Raw genomic sequence first — 20,611 nt, 5'->3', positions numbered from 1 at the left:
CTTGATTTCTCTGATTTTTTGTATTCTGTACCAAAAAGGTATGAAGGAACCCTTATTATGCGACTTTGTCCATCCGTCTGTCACACCATTATATCCCAGTAACTACTAATGCTATCGTTTTGAAATTGGGAATAGTTTTACATGTCATTGTCTCGTACATATTGTAAAGAAAGTAACTGAAAAATATGTCTGTTTTCTTTGTAATTTTTCAATTATGATTACTCCTTTTGGTCTCATTAGACTACGGAATTAATAGACTAGTCCTTTTTTTATTTGTTTTTATGATGCGCAGTTTTTTATTTGTAATCAAAAATAATAGAAAAAACCATCCCCTTTTATCTTCGAAATTCTTAAAGCGAAACATCAAAAATAATTGAGATTTATAAAGGTATATGTTTATAAATATTACAGAAAAAATAAACCACACGGCAACGAAGCAAAACGTACTTGGTAAATTCATACATACATACATATCTGTCACGCCTGTCTCCCATTAGGGTAGGCAGAAACAATGGAACAACCTTGGTAAATTCAATACTACTTATTGAGTATTATTTAAGATACATACCTATAAATTAGGCTACAACTGTCCCTGTAATGAAATAATTTAAGAATATACGAAACAACGCACAAAGGTAAGCCCTATAAAGTGAAATATGTACTGTGAAAGTCTTAAATACGAGTATGCCCTTAGTAACCCCGGTAGATGCGCTTATTTGTTTGCGTGATATAAAATTACTGCGATTGCCTAAGATGTAGTGTATTTTTTTTAATAGATATATTAATATCCATTAAAAAAGAATGGAAATCGAGAGAACACTAATTGGGGACGACAAAACTTGGTCCAATTTAACCCCTCTAAGACACAAGCTTGCGCGTTCACCGCTAAAAAAACCCCATTTGCTGCCCCACAGTTCTATCAGTATATACCGGTGAGACACCAGTGAAGGGTAATAAGTGAAAATGAAAAAGCAAAACAGTTAGGCCATCGTGATAAATACACCTGGAATTCAGCACGATGATTTCCAGGGGGGGAGGGGCACGTGGAGGTCGACCTGACGAGATATATATTGCTAGCAATGGGACTGGTAATTCGCATTACTAGCAATCCCCTCCCCTAGTATATACTTTAGGTATTCGTTGTTTATCAAAATAAGGATATTTTTCAGTAGGTACATTGATATTTTGTAGAATTACCGGTGTACGGTTAGACCATAGAAAAAAATGTATACCTTACCTTAGTATAGCAGACCAGAATACGACCCATTTGATAGTAAACGGTTTTCGTAACCTATGAACGCCTGCAATACCAGAGATATTACGCGCGCGTTGCCAACCCAAAAAAAAAAACTCTTTACCCCTTTTTTAAAGAACCTCATGCTGTAGTCTCTTGGGAAAAACCTTTTGTCTAAGGTTAGATCCAGTGTTGACTGACGTCCGGAATTCTAAAGATCATATCTCAGCACAAATATATTAAATTTCAATTAATGTTTGGATCAAGTAAATAATTATTGCCACTTGCATTGCGAATTGTGTTGCTTGAGTGTTTACAGACTATATGAGCCTTTATTCATAAGCGCTATTCACAGCTGAGCTATTTGGGTAACCTCGAATTTAATATGTGAGTTTTTTTTTGTAGTTTTGAGTTACGCAAATGACAGAGCGATCCGTCCTCGTTATTGGATACGGGCGATGGGTCAGTTCGAAATATAGGAAATAGACTTACAAATGTATCTACGTGTACATAGGTTATAGCTAATATGAATAGGTTATTATGATAAGGTAATGAACTTATTACTAATTGAATTAGTCTTTTTTTTATACAACTTAGAATGGCAAACAAGCTAACGGCCCACCTGATGGAAAGTGGTAACCGTCGCTTATAGACATGAGCAGTACTATGACATAATAGAGTATACTGTTTCGCCCATGATACCCTCTCATGCATTGCCATTCTTGAGGACTTGGGTGTTATTCCTCTGTACCCTGTAAATTCACTGTTATATCCCATTCATCAAACCGAAACACAGCCATGCAAACACAACTGCTTCTCGGTAAAAATACGAACGGGATAGAGATGCCCAAGCAAACAACTTTTATACAAAGTCTCCTTCTGGTAAAGTATATACTAGATCTACATAACAGAGCATACTGTTTCGCCCATGATACCCCCTCATGCATTGCCATTTCTGAGGACTCAGGTGTTATTCCTCTTATATTCTATATATCTGTTATTCTATTTACAGGTGACTAATACATGAGTAAAACCGATATAAATAATTAAAATGCTTTATGACTCATAATAATTATTATTCAATACTTGTTTAGGAGGGCAGAAAGGAAGGTAAAGCCATCGTCTGGTAAGCTACGTCAGGGAGTCTACTATGAATTATAAAGTGTTATCGGAGTCAAATGTCATGCATAATTATGAAACGTTTGTATTAAAATCAGCCGAAAATATTATATTTAGTATTTAGATCTCAAATATAAAAAATTACATTTTTTTTTTTAAATAAAGATTGTTTTTTACTTCCAAAAAGTAAAAATGTCTTTAAAGCTCTTGAATTCTTAATACAAGCGGGCACCTTGGCATCTTTGTAAGAGGAATGAGCTGTATTAGATATTTCAAGTAGGCAGGTATCGTACGTATCAATTATAAACGTTAATTAATAATATAAAGCAAATACCTATCTTATGTTTTATATTCCTTTATACCCACCACCCATTACAAAAGTGGTAAACGAGAATACGGCGCGTCTGTAATAAACGGTTCCCGTGACCTACAGACGCCTGTAACGGCAAGGTTACCAAGTACCTACTACAAAGCACGATCATTTCACATTTACTCGTACATATATGGTATTGCGATGTTTAAATCATACAAACTTTATCCCGCGACTTTGTCCGCATATCCGAGATATGCATTAAGATAAAAGTAGCCCATTTTATCTGATATATGTATACCTAATTCCAGACATTGGGGGGAAGGGGATTGTTAGTAATGGAGACTGAGAATCCCATTACTAGCAATATACCCAACCAGGTCTACCTCCTCGCGGTTCTCCCTGGAAACTATCATGGTTAATTCCTGATGAATTCATCATGATGGGCTAACTGGCCTGTTTTCATTCTCATCTATCACCCTTCATTGGTGCTCCAACAGCGTATCCCGTTAGCGCAGGCGGAGTTACCATACCATTTTCACTCATCAAAAAAAAAATTCCAGACGTTTAATTAAACGTGGGGGGGAGGAGAGAAATAACGGAAACCCCTCCTACCCGTATGCTGGCGGGGCACCAATGAGGGATGATAAATGAGAATGAAAAGGCAGGTTAGTTAGCCCATTATGATGAAACCATCCAGAATTCAGTACGATTATTTCCAAATGGAGGAACAACGTGGAGGTCGACTGTAGGTATGTATATTGCTAGCAATGCAACTACTAGTCTGCATTACTAACAATACTTTCCCCGAGAAGGATTGTTAGTAATAGGGATCTAACAGTCCCGATACTAGTTTCCCCCTAGAAACCATCTTAATTAATTAAGGGCCAAATGACCTGTTTCATCCTCGCCTGTCATCTATCACTAGTGCCCTGTTAGTATATTCCGATAACGTAAGCAGGGATATCATTCCCTTACAATTCATTTAGAAAAAAAAGCTAAATCGTTTAAGCATCAACAGATAACAAACAATATATACATATACATATATTTAAGCTCTTGTACTTCGTACCCTGTTTTATCTATTCTCCTTTAACTAAAGGTTGTCTATAGGAGATTGTCCTATCGATAAGTAGCCTTTTGTACCTGCCAGGTCTGTAAATTTATCTATATATACTGTATTCATTTTTTATTATACTTTGATTTTATTTCTAATTATTACTATATCCTTTTATATGGAAACTGCAATAAGGAGTTAATAAAATTACTTAGGTAGATAGATAAATACTTTATTTGAGCCATTTATGACACACGTAAATTAACAAATGAGTTTATACAATCAGATTATTTACATTTTTTCAATTATAAAACAAAAGATGAAGTATGGAGATATGTTTTCACCAAGTGTGTTGCAGTGACCCAAATAGGCTACAGCTCGGTGATAGTTTTGCTTAAAAGCAAAGCACTGATTTTCAGCTGCAACCTGAACTTACTTTCACATTATATTAATAAAGATGCAAGACTTTATATAGAATATTCATTTTAAATATAAGCAGGTGTATGCGGATACTATTTACCCGCAATTTTTCATCGCGTTAACTCCTGTTAACGGGGGAAAGGAATTGTTAGTAATGGGATCAAATAGCCCCATTACTAGCAATATACTCTCTCAGGTCGACCCCCACGTGGTTCCCCCGGGAAACCATCGTGGCTAATTCTAGTTGAATTCGTCAGGATGGACTAACTGACCTACTTTAATCCTCATAAGTCATTTATCACTGGTACCTCACCAGTGTATACCGACAGCGCAGACAGGGTTACCATACCATTATCACCCGTTTAAAAAAACTCCGGTTAACGCGCAAAATGTGTGTAAAAATGCGAGTAATGCCTGATTGTGTATTAAAAAATACGTGTCAACAACGCGTAAGTTTAATATTAATAAACTATAATTCTTAAAGAAAATATAATTCTTAAAACATAAAGAAAATAACATAGGAACACAACATGTTAAAAATTTTCATTAACAATGTGTTTTCGTCCGCTTTTCAAACGCTGTTCGTTCGTGCTGCTCGTTTTGTTTTTGGTGTTTTTGTTTTTTAACACCATTTGAAAGGGTAGTTGCGGTTGTAACAATTGTCATTCGTTTGAAACTGTTTATTATGACGTAGTTAGCTATTACCATTCTATTTATTGATATGTTAGCAGTACTTTTTTTAGTGCTTTAATATCTTTTAATGGTATAATAACCCCGCCTGCGCTATCAGTATACACTGGTGGAGCACCAGTGATAGATGACTGATAAGAATGAAAGCAGGTCAGTTAGTCCATCCCGACGAATTCAACTAGAATTAGCCACGATGGTTTCCAGGAAGAACCACGTGGAGGTTGACCTGACAAGGTATATTGCTAGTAATAGGGTTATTTGACCATTACTAATAATCCTTTCCCCCCAACGTCCTTATGTTATGCCCATATTCTTCTTCTTCTTCGTACCCTTATCTCAACTTTTATATGGGGTCGGCGTAATGTTTTTTATCCATGTTACAAAAAGATTTGGCTTAGTTTTACGACCGGCCGTCTACCTGACGTTAATTCTCTTTGGGAATGCATTTGTTGATTTCCGCCACCTACGGTATGAAGGAAAGGATTGAGGAAAATGGAAAGAAATATGTTGTGTCCATATTATAAAATTAATATATAAAATAAAAAAAATACTTTTGTTTTTTGCAGCATAAATACTATTTTTTTGTTTAAATATTTTACATTCGTTTTATATATATCAGCCTTTAACGGTTCACTGCTGAACATAAGCCTTTCTCTTGGGGAGTGTTGCCAGTAAAAATAATATAATCGATATGATCGATTAATATAATCGATATAAATAATAAAATTAGTAATCCATATAATATTAAGGTTTAATTTTAATAATATAAATACCACATGATCTTACTAATCTCCTAGTCCTCGAACTATGATACCCTGTTCTGTAAAGGACCAGGTAACGAACATATAGAAAAAAAAACTGGACACTCAAACTCGAGCCAATTCAGAAAAGTTTCATTCCTAAATTGGCTATACCAAGAATCGCAACGGGAACTCCTTTACATTAAACAATATTAGCAATGCAAAAAAAAAACCAATCGATCAAGCCTTACCTAATAAGTACGAATTACAACCACCATTATGCCTCAGAATTCGAATATAATGATAAATAGAGATGGTAGACTATAAATGACCTTTCCTATACGCTATTATATGTGATCGGCTTATTACAGTTTGCTTTGCTTCTATTCCCTTATCAGCCTAATTTCTGCGTTCTTTCACGACTCGAGAGATAATAAATACGCGGAAATAAATAATACGTAAGTATACCGTAGTGACGTTGCTTAATACTCGTAATGTAAATGCGGAAATTGGACTCTCTCTATTTGTTTATTACGTTTTAATAGCTAAACAACTAAAATAGTAAACACGTAGGTGATTAGTAATTTGTATAAACGTACAAACATCAAAAACAAATAACTACATTAAGATTAAAAACAAATAACACACCTGCAAGATTTGGTGTAATCATGGGCGGCGGTAGTTTTTTTTTTCAGGTACAACATGTTCGTTTGGCAAAAAAAAAAAACGAAAAAAAAATTATAATCTCTATAGATTTATTTTACAACTAGCGGCCCGTCCCGGCTTCGCACGGGTAGACATTTTTACATTTTAAAAAGTGGCTGCACATGCGACGGAAGCTTAAAAATGGAGTAACTTCTCCCGTTTTCCCAACATTTCCATTCTCTGCTCTGCTCCTATTGATGATCTGCTCCTATCGATGTTCGTAGCGTGATGAAAAGTATATTATAACCTGCCCAGGAATATGAAAAATAATTGTACCAAGTTTCGTTAAACAGACAGACAGACAAAAATTTTACTGATTGCATTTTTGGCATCAGTATCGATCACTAATCACCCCCTGATAGTTATTTTGGAAATATATTTCATGTACAGAATTGACCTCTCTACGGATTTATTATACGTATAGATAGATAAATATAATGCATAATATATATAATAACAAAATTTTACTTTATACGTTATTTATTAAATTATGCTGCAAACCTTGTGGAACTAATTATATATGCAACTGAGTTCACGAGTTCTTGTAAATCTGTAAGCATACATCGATTTTTAATGCTCAGTGTATCTTAGAGGTAGGCAATATCCGATATATATATATTGATATACATCAAGTGGGCTATGTACTTTTTTACCAACTCAGCGGTATAAAAAATCTATATTTTGACTTCTACTGGACACTGATGACTATCTATTGCGATATTATCCATACCGGTCGGATATTTATATTCATTACATCCATTTCATACAATCAGTTTGGTTTCTCTTGTAGACCATCATGATTATTTTTTTGAATTCTTGGGCAATCAGTTAGCCCATGAATTCAAAAAAACTTTCATCCTCACCTCTTATTGGTGACGCGTCAGTATATTCCGACAGCACAAGCGATATTACAATTTTATGTGAATGCTTTATAAAAATTAAACGCTAACATAAATACTGTTATAAATAAAGAATTTACTTATTTTTTATACAATGTTACATTCAAACTAAAGCGCAGACCTGGTAATTTAATAATTTTATATAACAGTCACTATGCAATAACGCCTGCATATCAGTTAATGGCAAGCAAGATTTATAGTGTAAATTATTGCTATACAGAATCATCAGGCGCTATAAACCTGAACTCATTAGCCAAGCAATTAACCAGCACTATGTATACAATATATCACGTTTTAATAAAAGGTGATTTAATCTATATGAAATGTAATCTAGAGAGAGGGATGTAACGATATCTCGCGATCTTTGATATGTTATGTGATTAAACGCGCAATGTTTATACGCAATTTATCGTTTACGACTAGATATACCTATTCATATTTATCTTTTAGTATATTGTTTGGTTATTTATTACTAAATCACTTATTAAATAGTAAAACAGATTTTAATAAAATTTGGTACATAAAGAGAATATAATTAGAATTGACACGTTACTTCAATTAGGATAACCGAATTCACGCAGAAAATGACTGGTAAAGTCTTGTGTCTCTAATAGGTAATTTCTGACGTAAATAAGCTATGTCTGGCAGAAATAGCTACTAGAATATCTGACATGAAACGAATTATAGTACGTTTTTCTTCACAACGATATTATAATAAAAGAAAAAATAAAGACATGTCAAAAGTACGCCGAAAATGAAACCTGGAGCCGCCAATTAGTACCAATATAATATTTGCATTATACGAATTATGATAAAACTACCACCGTCATCTTTGTACAAAAGTCATTTGCTTGGGCAAATCTGTCCCATTCGTGTTTCTACCTTGAAGCAGTTGTGTTTGCATGGCTGTATTTCGGTTTGAAAGGTAAGGTATGGCAATAGATTTACAGGGTACAGAGGAATAACACTCGAGTCCTCAGGAATGACATCGCATGGGGGGTATCATGGGCGAAATACTGTTTCAGTATACTCTGTTATGTCCATGGTACTGCTCATGTCTATAGGTGACTGTTACCACTTTTCATCAGGTGGGCCGTCAGCGTGTTTGCCATTCTAAGTTGCTTAAAAAAATTCTTAAAAAATCTCAATTATTAATTGTAATCCGTTTTAAATTATTTGAGAAAATAGTGATGCATCGCCGTATTCAGAATTTTTTTAATCAGTTTTTATCTAAATGTATAACTTTAGCATTAAATATTAAAAAAAAAACTACGAAAAAATAAATTACGACTTCAATTGTGGCAAAATTAGTTATTTTGATTTAAAAACTAAACTTATACTGTCCCGAATTTGATAAAGTTTCTATGGAGCTAATCTGAAAATACATATTTTCAGAAAAAAAAAACTCAATATTTGAAATGATATTATAAACGATGGAGATACGAAATAACAAACGTAAAAAAATACAACCGAAATGTGCGCGTTCTTTTTTGAAATCGGATGAAAAATTATTAATTCGTCAATATTGACGTATATGTATATATATATATATTGATCGCCATCCAAAAGGCCATATTACACGTTAATTAGAAGTGACAGTTCAAAGTTAAGGTTCATTTGACAAACAAAATTACTTGTGTACACAATTAGACTGTTGACAATAACTGTTAGTCTAACAAGCGCTTATAATTAGTAATATATGGTTTAAATCTTATAAAGTAATCAAATTATAAATATAATTGTGAGAGACTGGTGCCTGAGATAGGTATAAGAATATCTGTATTACAGGTCGCCAGGGCCTCACTCCGCAGGGTTACTTACTAAGTACTTAATTATATTATAATTAGTAATATGCCGAGTTAGGTCCTTTACACAAACACTGCTACATCCATTTTGTTTTTTATATGTTTTTCTTTTATTCAAAATTAAAAATAAAATAGTAATGTCATTATATAATTGTGTAATCTTCATTATTATGTTGTTTTGTCAGATGTAATATGTATAATTTATATTAATTTTCTTAAGAGCAATTGTATTTAACTAATGATATCATTTAAATGAAAGGTTTGTTTAGTGTATGTGTAAATAAATAAATAAATACCATTGAAAAAAAATCTATCAACATCATAAACATCATTATATTACCCGTTATCTGTCCACTGCTGAACATTAGCCTCCATAAGAGAGTTTTGACAGCAGTTGCCACGCTTGGCAGACGGGTTGGCAACCGCAGTTAGGCAGAAATATTTAAAAAAGATGCTACTACCCCTCTCTCGACCATTAAGTTAGCCCATTCTATGCTGGAGCCACACGGCAAGATGTTTTTTTATGCAACTTAGAATGGTAAACAAGCTGACGGCCCACCTGATGGAAAGTAGTAACCGTCGCCTAAGGACATAAGCAGTACCATGGACATAACAGAGTATACTGTTTCGCACAAGATACCCCCATGCATTGCCATTCCTGAGGACTACTCAGGTATTGTTCCTATGTACTCTGTAAATTCACTGCCATATCCCACCCTTCAAACCGAAACACAGCCATGCGAACACAACGGCTTCACGGTAGACACACAACTTTTGTACAAAGTCTCCCTCTGCTGAAATTAGTCTGGTAACATTAGTCTATAGTACTAATTACACATACAATATGCATAGTTCACTACTAACTATGAAACACAGGGGTGGAAGGGATTGTTAGTAATGTAGACTATCAGTCCCATTGCTAGCAGTATACCCGTCAGTCAGATCAGGTCGACCTTCACGTGGTGCCCGCTGAAAACCATCGTACTGTATTCCAGGCATATTTATTACGATGGGCTAACTGACCTGCCTTTTCTTTATCACTTATCATCCTTCACTAGTACCCCGCTAGCGTATTTTTTTTTACAACACAGAGGGCAAACGAGCATGCAGCTCACCTGATGGTAAGTGACTACCGCCGCCCATGGTCACCCACAACAGCTACGGTATAGCAGGTGTGCTGCCGGCCTTTTAAAAAGGAATATACTCTTTTCTTGAAGGTTATGTTATCGTATCGGTTCGGAAATACTGCTGCTGGAAGTTGATTCCAAAAATTGGTTGTGAGTGGGAGAAAGTGCCTTGAAAAACGCACGGTGGAGGACCGCCACTCGTCCAGATGGTTAGAATGAAATTTTAGTTTATGTTTAGTTTATACCGTTAGCGCAGGCGGGGTTACCATTCCATTACCATCCATTAAAAAAAACTATGAAACACAACATACAAAATTGGCAGCCTTTAATACAATTACATTTGGCACGTTTTATCTACAAACGACAACTATTCAACAGCACAGTTAGTTCAAGAACTAAAATTGAATTAAGCTTAGAAACACAGTTTCATAGTAGTTCACAAGTTAAACCTCCGCGCAGAAACTCCTTCGAATTTGACGAAGTGTCTTAAACGCAAATTGGTATTCGTCGTGTAACCAACTTCGCCCCAAATATTTGCACGACTTTCTCATAATTAATATTGCAAAACATGCCAACCTAGGCAAGGACAATTCGTCAAAAAGGAACTAGATGGTATATTTTGATGATAAACGTACATGGTGTTTGATAATGGAATGGTTACCCCGCCTGCGTTATCGGTACACACTGGTGGGGCACACCAGGGAGAGATGATTGGTAAGGATGAAAAGGCAGGTCGTGACGAATTCAACGATAAATTTGTCACGATGGTTTCCAAGGGAAACTCGACTTGATAATGTATATTGGTAACTTTTTTTAGACTGTAACTTGTGTTTCGATTATGTATGTTATACAATTAACTGCATCAATTGAATGTATATTTATTTTGCTGTGATTAATCTCGCAGTTTTTTTTTTACGAAGCAAATAACTGATATAAATTCATTTCATTCGCGTGCAAGAAATGGTATTGCTTTGATCAAATCAATTCGAATCAAATCATATTTATTTGCTTGCTACCTACATGGTAAAATAAGATGTTACATACACAAGTAGGTACATATGCAAATATAAAACTGTTTTTAGTGTCTACATTATATTACAATTATTATATTAATAATTGTAATATAAATAATTATAAAGTCCAAACGTTTTTTAAATTACAATACTCTTTCAGTCAAATTAATATATAAAATTATGGTTTATGTTGTAAGTAATATTTAATACAGTAAAAACTATAATTTTTTAACCATTCATGCAATTTTTCTCTAAATTGTCTTTATGTAACATTCCTTAATAAATTCAGGAACTTTATTTTAAATTTTTAGTGACATTATTTTGGTACAAAGTAGTTCGAAGAATACAATCCAATACTAATCTCTCTATTTGATAATAATCAATACCTATCAAATCAAAATGGGTAAATCAAAATTTTCCCTTTGCGAACATATTGAATGGGAAATAAAATCAGAATCACTTCATTATTCTCACACTGATATTCTGGAGGAAAGCCGCGGGGTACCATGAGAAGTTATGTCCAAACCCCTGCTAAGTTAGGTATCTACGCCATACAAGAACACGTCAGAAAAACAATTGCCTGCTGATTTAACATAACAAACAGGAATTGCTTATTGATTTATGAGCTCCAACATAAGAGAAATAGAGATAAAAATTATTGCAAACATGATCAGTATTTTATTAGGATTTTTGTCTATTACGAGCTTCCACAAGACAGTGTATTGAACAAACCGACTTCCACTTTAGCACTTCCTTTTAAAACAACGATAGGTGGAGTAATTCGTCTGTATTTTTATTGTTATGTGATTACCATTACCATTTCAGCCGTTTCCTCTGTTAAACATAGGTTTTACAAGTAGTTGTCACGCTTGGCAGTCGGATTAGCAACCGCAGTTAGGCCTTGGTGATATTTTAAGGGAGACACTGCGGCCCATCCCTCGACCACGAAACTCCCTTAGTCCCCTCTTACGACACCTACGGTAAAAGAAGGGGTATCCTATTCTAGGCTAGGATTCCATAGCGATTTGTTATGTGATTAAATCGGCAAATATTTACGTACAATCATTTATAATCGATTTAAAATGGTTTACAACCATGTTGATCTCGTATTAATGTTGTGATTATTACAACTGGTATTTTCCTTTGAAACAAGGAAAAAAAAATTAGGTTAACTTAAATTTAAGCATTTCTATTGCCTATTCTGTATCACTATTGACTATACTGTTTATTATAGGATGTCTTATATTTTTTTGCCTTTAGGCGACAGTTGCCACTTTCCATCAAGTGCGTTCTTAACATGTTTGACATTCTAATTTGTATAAAAACGTGCCAAAATTTGCTTTAAAAAATATATATTTTTAATACATTATTTTACATCATTTTGACATATAATTTTGTATATCTGAAATGACTTATCTTTTATCGGTATGTATTCAACTGACCTTTTTTTTCTCAGTAAATTAAATTCAATATTTTATAAAAAGAACTTATGTACCTATGTAATTGATTTATGAAGACCTTTTTTTTTACAAAAAGCAAGGCTTCTTTTATAAATAAAGAATAATACTTTAATCATCTTGTTATTACACGTATGTCGCAATTCATCTTTGTACATAAATTTCTGAATTTAATCTCCACACAGAATCCGCGTGGATAATTAATTTTGTCAAATTAATTCTGCACCGCACCAGCGTGGTCTATTACCAGCGTATCAATCAGCTTTTGTATGGACATCACATCCTTTAGGACTTTGATTAAATGCACATTATTGTTTTATGAAACAGTTTAAATGACGCGTCAAAATATAAGATTTTACATTGCATGAAAATACCACAAAGATTAAAGTATTATAACTGTATATTAATATTTTTTTTATACCACAAAGGCGACAAGCATACAGCCCGTCTGATGGTAAACGATCACTGTAGCCTATGGAGGCCTGTAATACTAGGGGTGTCACGTGCGCGTTCCCGCCTTGAAGAAACCTTAATATATCCTTTTTGAAGAACCCCATACTGTATTCTCTATAAACAGTATTACCAGAGGGAGACTTTGTACAAAAGTCGATTGCTTGGGTACCTCTGTCCCATTCGTGTTTCAACCATGAAGCAGTTGTGTTTGCATGACTGTGTTTCAATTTGAAGGGTGGGATATGGCGTGAATTTACTGGGTACAAATGAATAACACCTGAGTCCTCAGGAATGGCGACGCATGGGGGGTATCATGGGCGAAACAGTATACTCTGATATGTCCATAGTACTGCTCATGTCTATAGGCGACGGTTACCACGGTTTCCATCAGGTGGACTATCAGCTTGTTTGCCATTCTAAGTTGTATAAAAAAAAAGTATTGTTTAGGCAAAATCTCGGCAGAGAGCTCATCTCACAGTCTGAACATTCTTGGGAGCAAAGTATTTAGGCAAATACTTTTTTCGTCATATCATGATGTTGAATAGCTATAACCTTCTTTAAAAAAAATTGTTTCAGAATTTAGCACCTTCAAACAAACAGACTCTTCCACTCTATTTTACTAGTATATATTATACGAGGTCTGTCCGGAAAGTTCGTATAAAAGTGTTCTGGAATGCGAGAAAGAGGAGTGGGGAGGCCAGGTAAGCGCAGGACCCCTTCCTTATGTCCCTAACAATGCTTCAGTTCTGGTCTGACCGCCGTGCGGTGCGAACTGGCTTGTCACGCCATCTGTGAAGTTACCTCTTAACGAAACCCCGTCGGCATGGAGCCCGCTTCCGTTGAAGAGCAGCGCGTCGTAATCAAGTTTCTCTCGAAACTCGGCAAGAATGGCCGTGAAATTTTTGCCGATCTCAGAACAGTTTATGGGGATGATGCTGTGAAGGAACCAACCGTCCACAAGTGGCTAAAAAGATTCAGAGAGGGCCGAGAAAGCGTTCAAGATGACCCACGTTCAGGACGTCCTTCCATTTCACATTCCGACGAATTCGTCCCTCCAGGCCAGACAGTTGAAGGAAAATTCTACGTCGATGTGCTCAGACGCCTCAAAGCTCGTGTGGCACGAGTTCGTCCAGAATTGGCGCGAGAGGGGCGTTGGATTCTTCACCACGACAATGCCCCTGCCCACACCTCTCTTGTTGTCCGTGAGTTTTTGAGTAAAAATTCCATTACGGTGACCGAACACCCCCCCTATTCGCCGGATTTGGCCCCGTGTGACTTCTTCTTGTTCCCAAAAACCAAATTGGTACTTCGGGGGCGGCATTTGGGGGACATAAATGAGATAAAAAAAGCTACGACGGGGCAGCTGAGAAACCTACAACCAGAGGACTTTCAAGGAGCCTTCTCACAGTGGAAACGGCGTTGGCACAAGTGCATTATGTCACAGGGGGAGTACTTTGAAGGGGATAAAATTGATTTACCTGAATAATTGTAAAATAAAATTTTTAAAAAACTTTTATACGTACTTTCCGGACAAACCTCGTACATAATTTATACAATACTAGTGAACCCACCCGGTTTCGCATAGATAGATGCAATTTTCAAAAATAATATATAGAGCTATATTACTCGCTGCTAATGTATAATGTAATATTTCTATAGGTGAAGGAATTGTTAAAATTGGTTGAGAGTTTTTTGATATATATATATACAACTTAGAATGGCAAACAAGCTGACGGCCCACCTGATGGAAAGTAGTAACCGTCGCCTATAGACATGACCAGTACCATGCACATAACAGAGTATACTGTTTCGCCCATGATACCCCCCATGCGTTGCCATTCCTGAGGACTCAGGTGTTATTCCTCTGTACCCTGTAAATTCACGCTTAGTTAGTTAGTTTTATAGTTAGTTAGTTAGATTATTTATTTACGTTATACATAATAATACATTAATTATATCATTATAACGTAAGTAGTCCATATTCTGAAGTAATTCTAGAACATAAAAGCTTTCTAAAAAGGCAGCCCGTCACGTACACCTATAAAACCTGGCAAAAGTGAATAATTCCAAATGGTAAAGACCTATAACAGTTATATTTTGTTACCCTGTCATTTCTGCTATGAATTACATCGTAATATAATTCAACTTTCGCGTCGGAGCGAATACTTTGGGTGTTTTTGTCAGACATAGTTTAAGGGCGTGAGAAGGAATTTAAAAGTTTCACGAATTACTCGTAATTTTTCTTTTTAAACCCCGATGGAGGGAAAAGTGTGTAATAAATTTAGAGCCTTTATCTGTGTAACTGTGTGTGTTAACTCGTCCTCCACCCTGCCTTCATATTTCATTTAAATTTCTATTATGAAATAAAAACACGAGTGTGCTTTATTTATTAGTAGATAAGATATACAATCGAACATAACTCCGCAAAAAGAGACTTCAGTCATGAGCACATGCATACGCACACACATGGATAATCGACAAGTTATTTCGTAGATACCTTCTTCTTTTGGAAAAACAACCAATATAGAATTTCTACGCAGGGAGATTAAAAAACCAGTAACTTCTACCCTTTACGTTACCTTAGTCCTTAGGAATGGCAACGCATAAAGGATATCAAGTTCAAAATGATATACTTATACCTATATTTTCGCTAGTTAATGAAAATTCAATTGCTATCCCGCCTGCCAAGCATGGCAACTACTGGCAAAATTCCTCTTATGGGAAAAGTAGTGGACAGTTAACGGCTGAAATAATATTAAAAAATTTAAAGATATTCTAATCAAATTACCAAAGGAAAAATACTTTGTAGTTATCGTAATGGAAATTTGTGGGCCTCATAGTAGAATTATTTCTCAAATGAGGTATTTTTAATGTAATAATAAAAAAATATTAATTAAATATATAAATAAATTTAAATTTTAAGGATAAAATAAATAACGATAATGAAATTTTATGTATTCTATATTACAACCGGTAAGGGTTTTAATATAGAACACTTACTTTTTAATTTAAAGTAATAATTTATAATATGGTATCCCAAATCACGCACACATAGATAAATAAGTTGACCGGTTTTTTCGCAAAGCATTTGTATGGAGACACTCTGTTGTATATAATATAAGCCTGCACCAAGATAAAGCCGCCCCTATTAACGTGTTATGTACTATAGAGATAAACGTAAGTGGCATTAGCACTTACATTTGGACGAATATGTCGGGCTACTTCCATTATATTATTTATTTATCCAGACAATACATTTGGAAGGTGACAAAAAGAATTTCTTACTGAGTAAAGAAAAATAAATGTTACACTTACTTACCTATGAAATTACACTAAAGATACACTCATAGTACATTCAGGGGAAAGGCAATGTTAGTAATGAGATCTAATGGGTACATTGCGAAAGGGAAAGGGATTGTTAGTAATGGAGACTGAGAATCCCATTGCTAGCCAAGCGACCTCCTCGCGGTTCCCCCTGGAAACTATCATGGTTAATTCTAATGAAATCATCATGACGGGCTAACTGACCTGTTTTCATTCTCATCTATCACCCTTCACTGGTGCAGTTCCTTAGCGCAGGCGTGGTGAACAAAATTGACCCTAATATTTCGATAATTTTTTGATAAATTTATCGATAAGCCAACTGATCTGCTTAATTCTCATTTATCATCTTTTACTAGGAGACCAGTGTATGCCGAAAGCGCAGGCGAAATTACCATTCTATTTTCATCCATTAAAAAATCCCATATTATACAATAATTCTAAATAAAAACATATTTCGCAGTTTCGACAGCGATCGTATTGTAATGTTAAATAGCCTTTTTTTTATACAACTTAGAATGGCAAACAAGCTCACGGCCCACCTGATGGAAAGTGGTAACCGTCGCCTATAGACAGGAGCAGTACCATGGACACAACAGAGTATACTGTTTCGCCCATGATACCCTATACTGTATATAATGTAAAATTGTCTGACTTGTTTTTTTTTATCATTTTATCAGTGTTCTATATACTTACTCATACATTGTATCTTTATGTATTATTTAATAAATTAAATGGGTATTTACGCATTAAAAAGATGCAGAATATATAAAACAAAATAAATATACAATTTATAAAGAAATCACCTATAACTATTTATAACGCAAAATTGTATGAAAAAGTTGAGCAGCTTTTCACGAAGCGTATGGAAATATATAGACACTCTATCTATATAATCTAAGGCTCTATTCTGTATAAGAAGATATATATTTTTTTTAATGGATGATAATGAAATGGTAACCCCGCCCGCGCTATCGGTATACACTGGCGGGGCACCAGTGAGGGTGATAGGTGTGGATGAAAAGTCAGGTCAGTTAGCCCATCTTAACGAATTCAATGATAAATTAGTCACGATGGTTTCCAGGGGGAACCGCGTGGAGGTCGACCTGATGAGGTATTTTGATAGCAATAGGGACTAATTTCCCCTTTACTAACAATCCCTCCCCCCTATAAGAAGATATTTAAAAATATATATATATAAGCGGTTTTAATGGGAACATTAAAAATCAAAACAATATAAGAATTTTTGTTTGTTTGTTTGTCTGCCTGAAACGGCGAATTGTTTTCCATTATAAATGATAGCAATAATAATTTGTTTTCCATTATAAATAAAAACTAGCAACTAAGAGGGAGACTTTGTACAAAAGAATTTGTTTCAAACGTGAAGCCATTGTGTTTGCATGATTGTGTTTCTGTCAACATTAGTAGGAAAATAAAAACTTTTAGTACGCTCACTATGTACTTCACGTAGAAGTTCTGTAATCAATTCAGCTACTTCCATATTTTTTTTTTGACTGCAGCAATATATTTTAGAAAGTAAGACAATAAAACACAGAAAGAAAAAGTACAAAATTAAAAAAAAAAAAAATTAGATAAATACTATATAGGAGTAGAAAATGTCACTTCGATTTTTGTAAGACAAAAATGTAATTTGTCAGACTACCCTGACTCTATAATGTATGATAATTGGAAATTGGTAAGTAGCTTTTTATAGTCGTTCGACGTACCAAATTGCTTTGAATAAAAAATAATTTATGTAAAACCACGATTACCTACGCTTTAGTTATTTTTATTTTCGTCACAATAAAATCGTTTTGAATGTTTACACATAATTTTTTACACATATAACATACAACTCATGTTATATGGATTTCATCAAAATTTAATATACAGTACAAAAATTTCGAAACTTTAATCAGCGGAAGACTTTGTACAAAAGTCATTTGCTTGGGTGCCTCTGTCTTATTCGTGTTTCTGCCGTGAAGCAGTTGTGTTTGTATCGTTATATTTTGGTGAAAGTACAGGGTATAGAGGCAAACACCTTAGTCCTTAGGAATGGCAACGTATGAGGAGTATCATGGGCGACGTAATATACTTATCAGTACATTATGTCCATATAGTTCAGGAAGCGACTATTTACTACTTTCTATCAGATGGGTCATCAGCTTGTTTTTATATTTTTTTATATACAACTAAAAAACAAGCTGACGGCCCACCTGATATTTTGACATAATGGACATGTGTTTCAGATCGGATTCCTGAGGAGTGTTATTCCTCTGTACCCAGTAAATTCACGCTATTTCAAACCGAAACACAGCCATGCAAACACAACTACGGTAATATATATATATATATATATATATATATATATATATATATATATATATATATATATATATATATAGATTACATCACGACAATATTTACCAAGATTTACACGTATATATATAGTTAGTTACCTCTTCGCCCATTTATTACTCATTTAACAAATCCATAAGAAATTATATTATATGTCTTGCGTGTTCTTTTCGCCTGATATTGCGATCCGAACTGTCGTAGATTCATAAAAAAATAATAATTCAAAAATACTTATAATTAAATTTATTTGAATAAGTAATATTTTTATTTTATAGTATTTGAAATGCACATACAGTACTTTTGACACTTTTTGTAACACGAACTAAATCACGCATAAAAACTACTGCATTAACAATTGAATGAATAATCAATTTCGGGCAAAAAAACATAAACACGTAAGAAATACCACAAAAAAATCAAACGCTCATTAACCACATTGATAAGAGTACATTGACCTCGTAGTCAGATGGAGTTAGTCACGTGGTCACATCAGGACAAGGCGTCTATCGCGGTCTCATTAAACAGGACCAGTTTGGCTTGATTTACAGTTAGCGCGCGACCGTCGCAATTTTGTGGTCACTCGATTTTAGTATCGATTAGGACATTCTCACAATAAGCAACAGTCAAGATAACATAAATTCTCTCGACTACTACTCATAAAATATAAAAACGCAACAGACGTCCTTCGAATAAAATTTTCCAAGAACGTCTCGACGATTAGGGTCCCTTAGTCGCCCCTTACAACACCTACTGGAAAATCAGTGGTGGTATTCTATTCCGGGACTATACGTTATGTTACAATTAAACAATTAATCTTAATTTAGTTATGCGTATTTCAGATTTCCTGTCCATTTACTGGTCCCCCTATTTTTCAATAAGATTATTATGTCTTTGGATTTTATAAACATAAATAACTTACTTAGATACACTATTTTACTAGTATTTTAATATAAAACCTACATTATTTATTGTTGTTTATCAACCAGCAACCACATATATTTAAATTCGTGTTAATAATCTATTTACCATTTTTTTTGATAAATAGATATAACTTTATTTATTCACTAGTTATATAAATTCATTGAAATTAACATTTTTATATTCTTGGGACCGTTAACTTAACCGTTAATAATTAACTAACCGATCTAAATAACTTAACTAATATTTTGCTATGGATAAGTTTTATTTGCGATATCAAATACCTACCTACATAAATACTGCTGTTACATATAAATATAATATCATACTTATGCTGAAATGTAATCAAAATTTATGTTCATATTCTCACGCATACACGAAACATAATTGAATTATGATAACATTCAAATAAGTAATAAACAAAACATGAGCAAATTTTTACGCCCACATAAAAAAAATCTCATAAATTATTCCGTACTGTACCAATGCGGAGTGTCAGGTTACGAGCTTTTAAGGCTCTCGTGGTTCAGTGTATCTCTTTCGGGCTTAATATTAAATTAGCTATTGCTATCTCTTTCTAACTGTGTTTAGTACGCCAACTAGTGGTCAGTGACTGCACTAACTGACAGTTGCCTACCTATGCGTATGCGCACGTTCTTTGTATCATATTCTGACTTCGCCGCATTACTACGGCTGTTAATTGTCAAAAATTATTAATTTACTGTGTTTTTTTTTTAAACTCGATAAGTATATTAACAAACATGAGAGTTATTGTGTCAGTGTGTGTAATACCAATGTGTGGTTGTGTTAGTAAATGAATGTTCGTGGTATTGTTGACATATCTGGATTATTGTCTTCTTGGAGTCCCAAAAACACAATCAAGATAAAGCTGAAACGTACGTAACCCAGTTTTACTAACTATTATGGCTTAGAAGTTTACTAACATTGTGCACCTATCATTAACGTTCGTGTATTTATAGGTATT

At 34.4% G+C, this 20,611-nt stretch overlaps 1 protein-coding gene across 3 annotated transcripts in view; it reads left to right on the top strand.

Moving 5' to 3' along the window:
* Positions 1–20,611, top strand: part of LOC113511525 (uncharacterized) — a 371,241-nt gene that overhangs the window by 240,761 nt on the left and 109,869 nt on the right. Inside the window, exon 1 of one of the 3 annotated variants that reach the window (XM_031909263.2) lies at positions 20,288–20,522. The exons of the other annotated variants lie outside the window; for them this stretch is intronic. Coding sequence (XP_031765123.2) covers positions 20,441–20,522 — 82 coding nt within the window. The 5' untranslated portion in view covers positions 20,288–20,440. Of the gene's footprint in view, positions 1–20,287; positions 20,523–20,611 lie in introns of those variants that run through there. 3 annotated transcript variants of the gene reach the window in all.

This window comes from Galleria mellonella, unplaced genomic scaffold (genome assembly GCF_026898425.1).
Source record: "Galleria mellonella isolate WM207_F2 unplaced genomic scaffold, CSIRO_AGI_GalMel_v1 utg116, whole genome shotgun sequence".
Taxonomy (NCBI): domain Eukaryota; kingdom Metazoa; phylum Arthropoda; class Insecta; order Lepidoptera; family Pyralidae; genus Galleria; species Galleria mellonella.
This window is presented reverse-complemented; position numbering and strand designations above follow the sequence as displayed.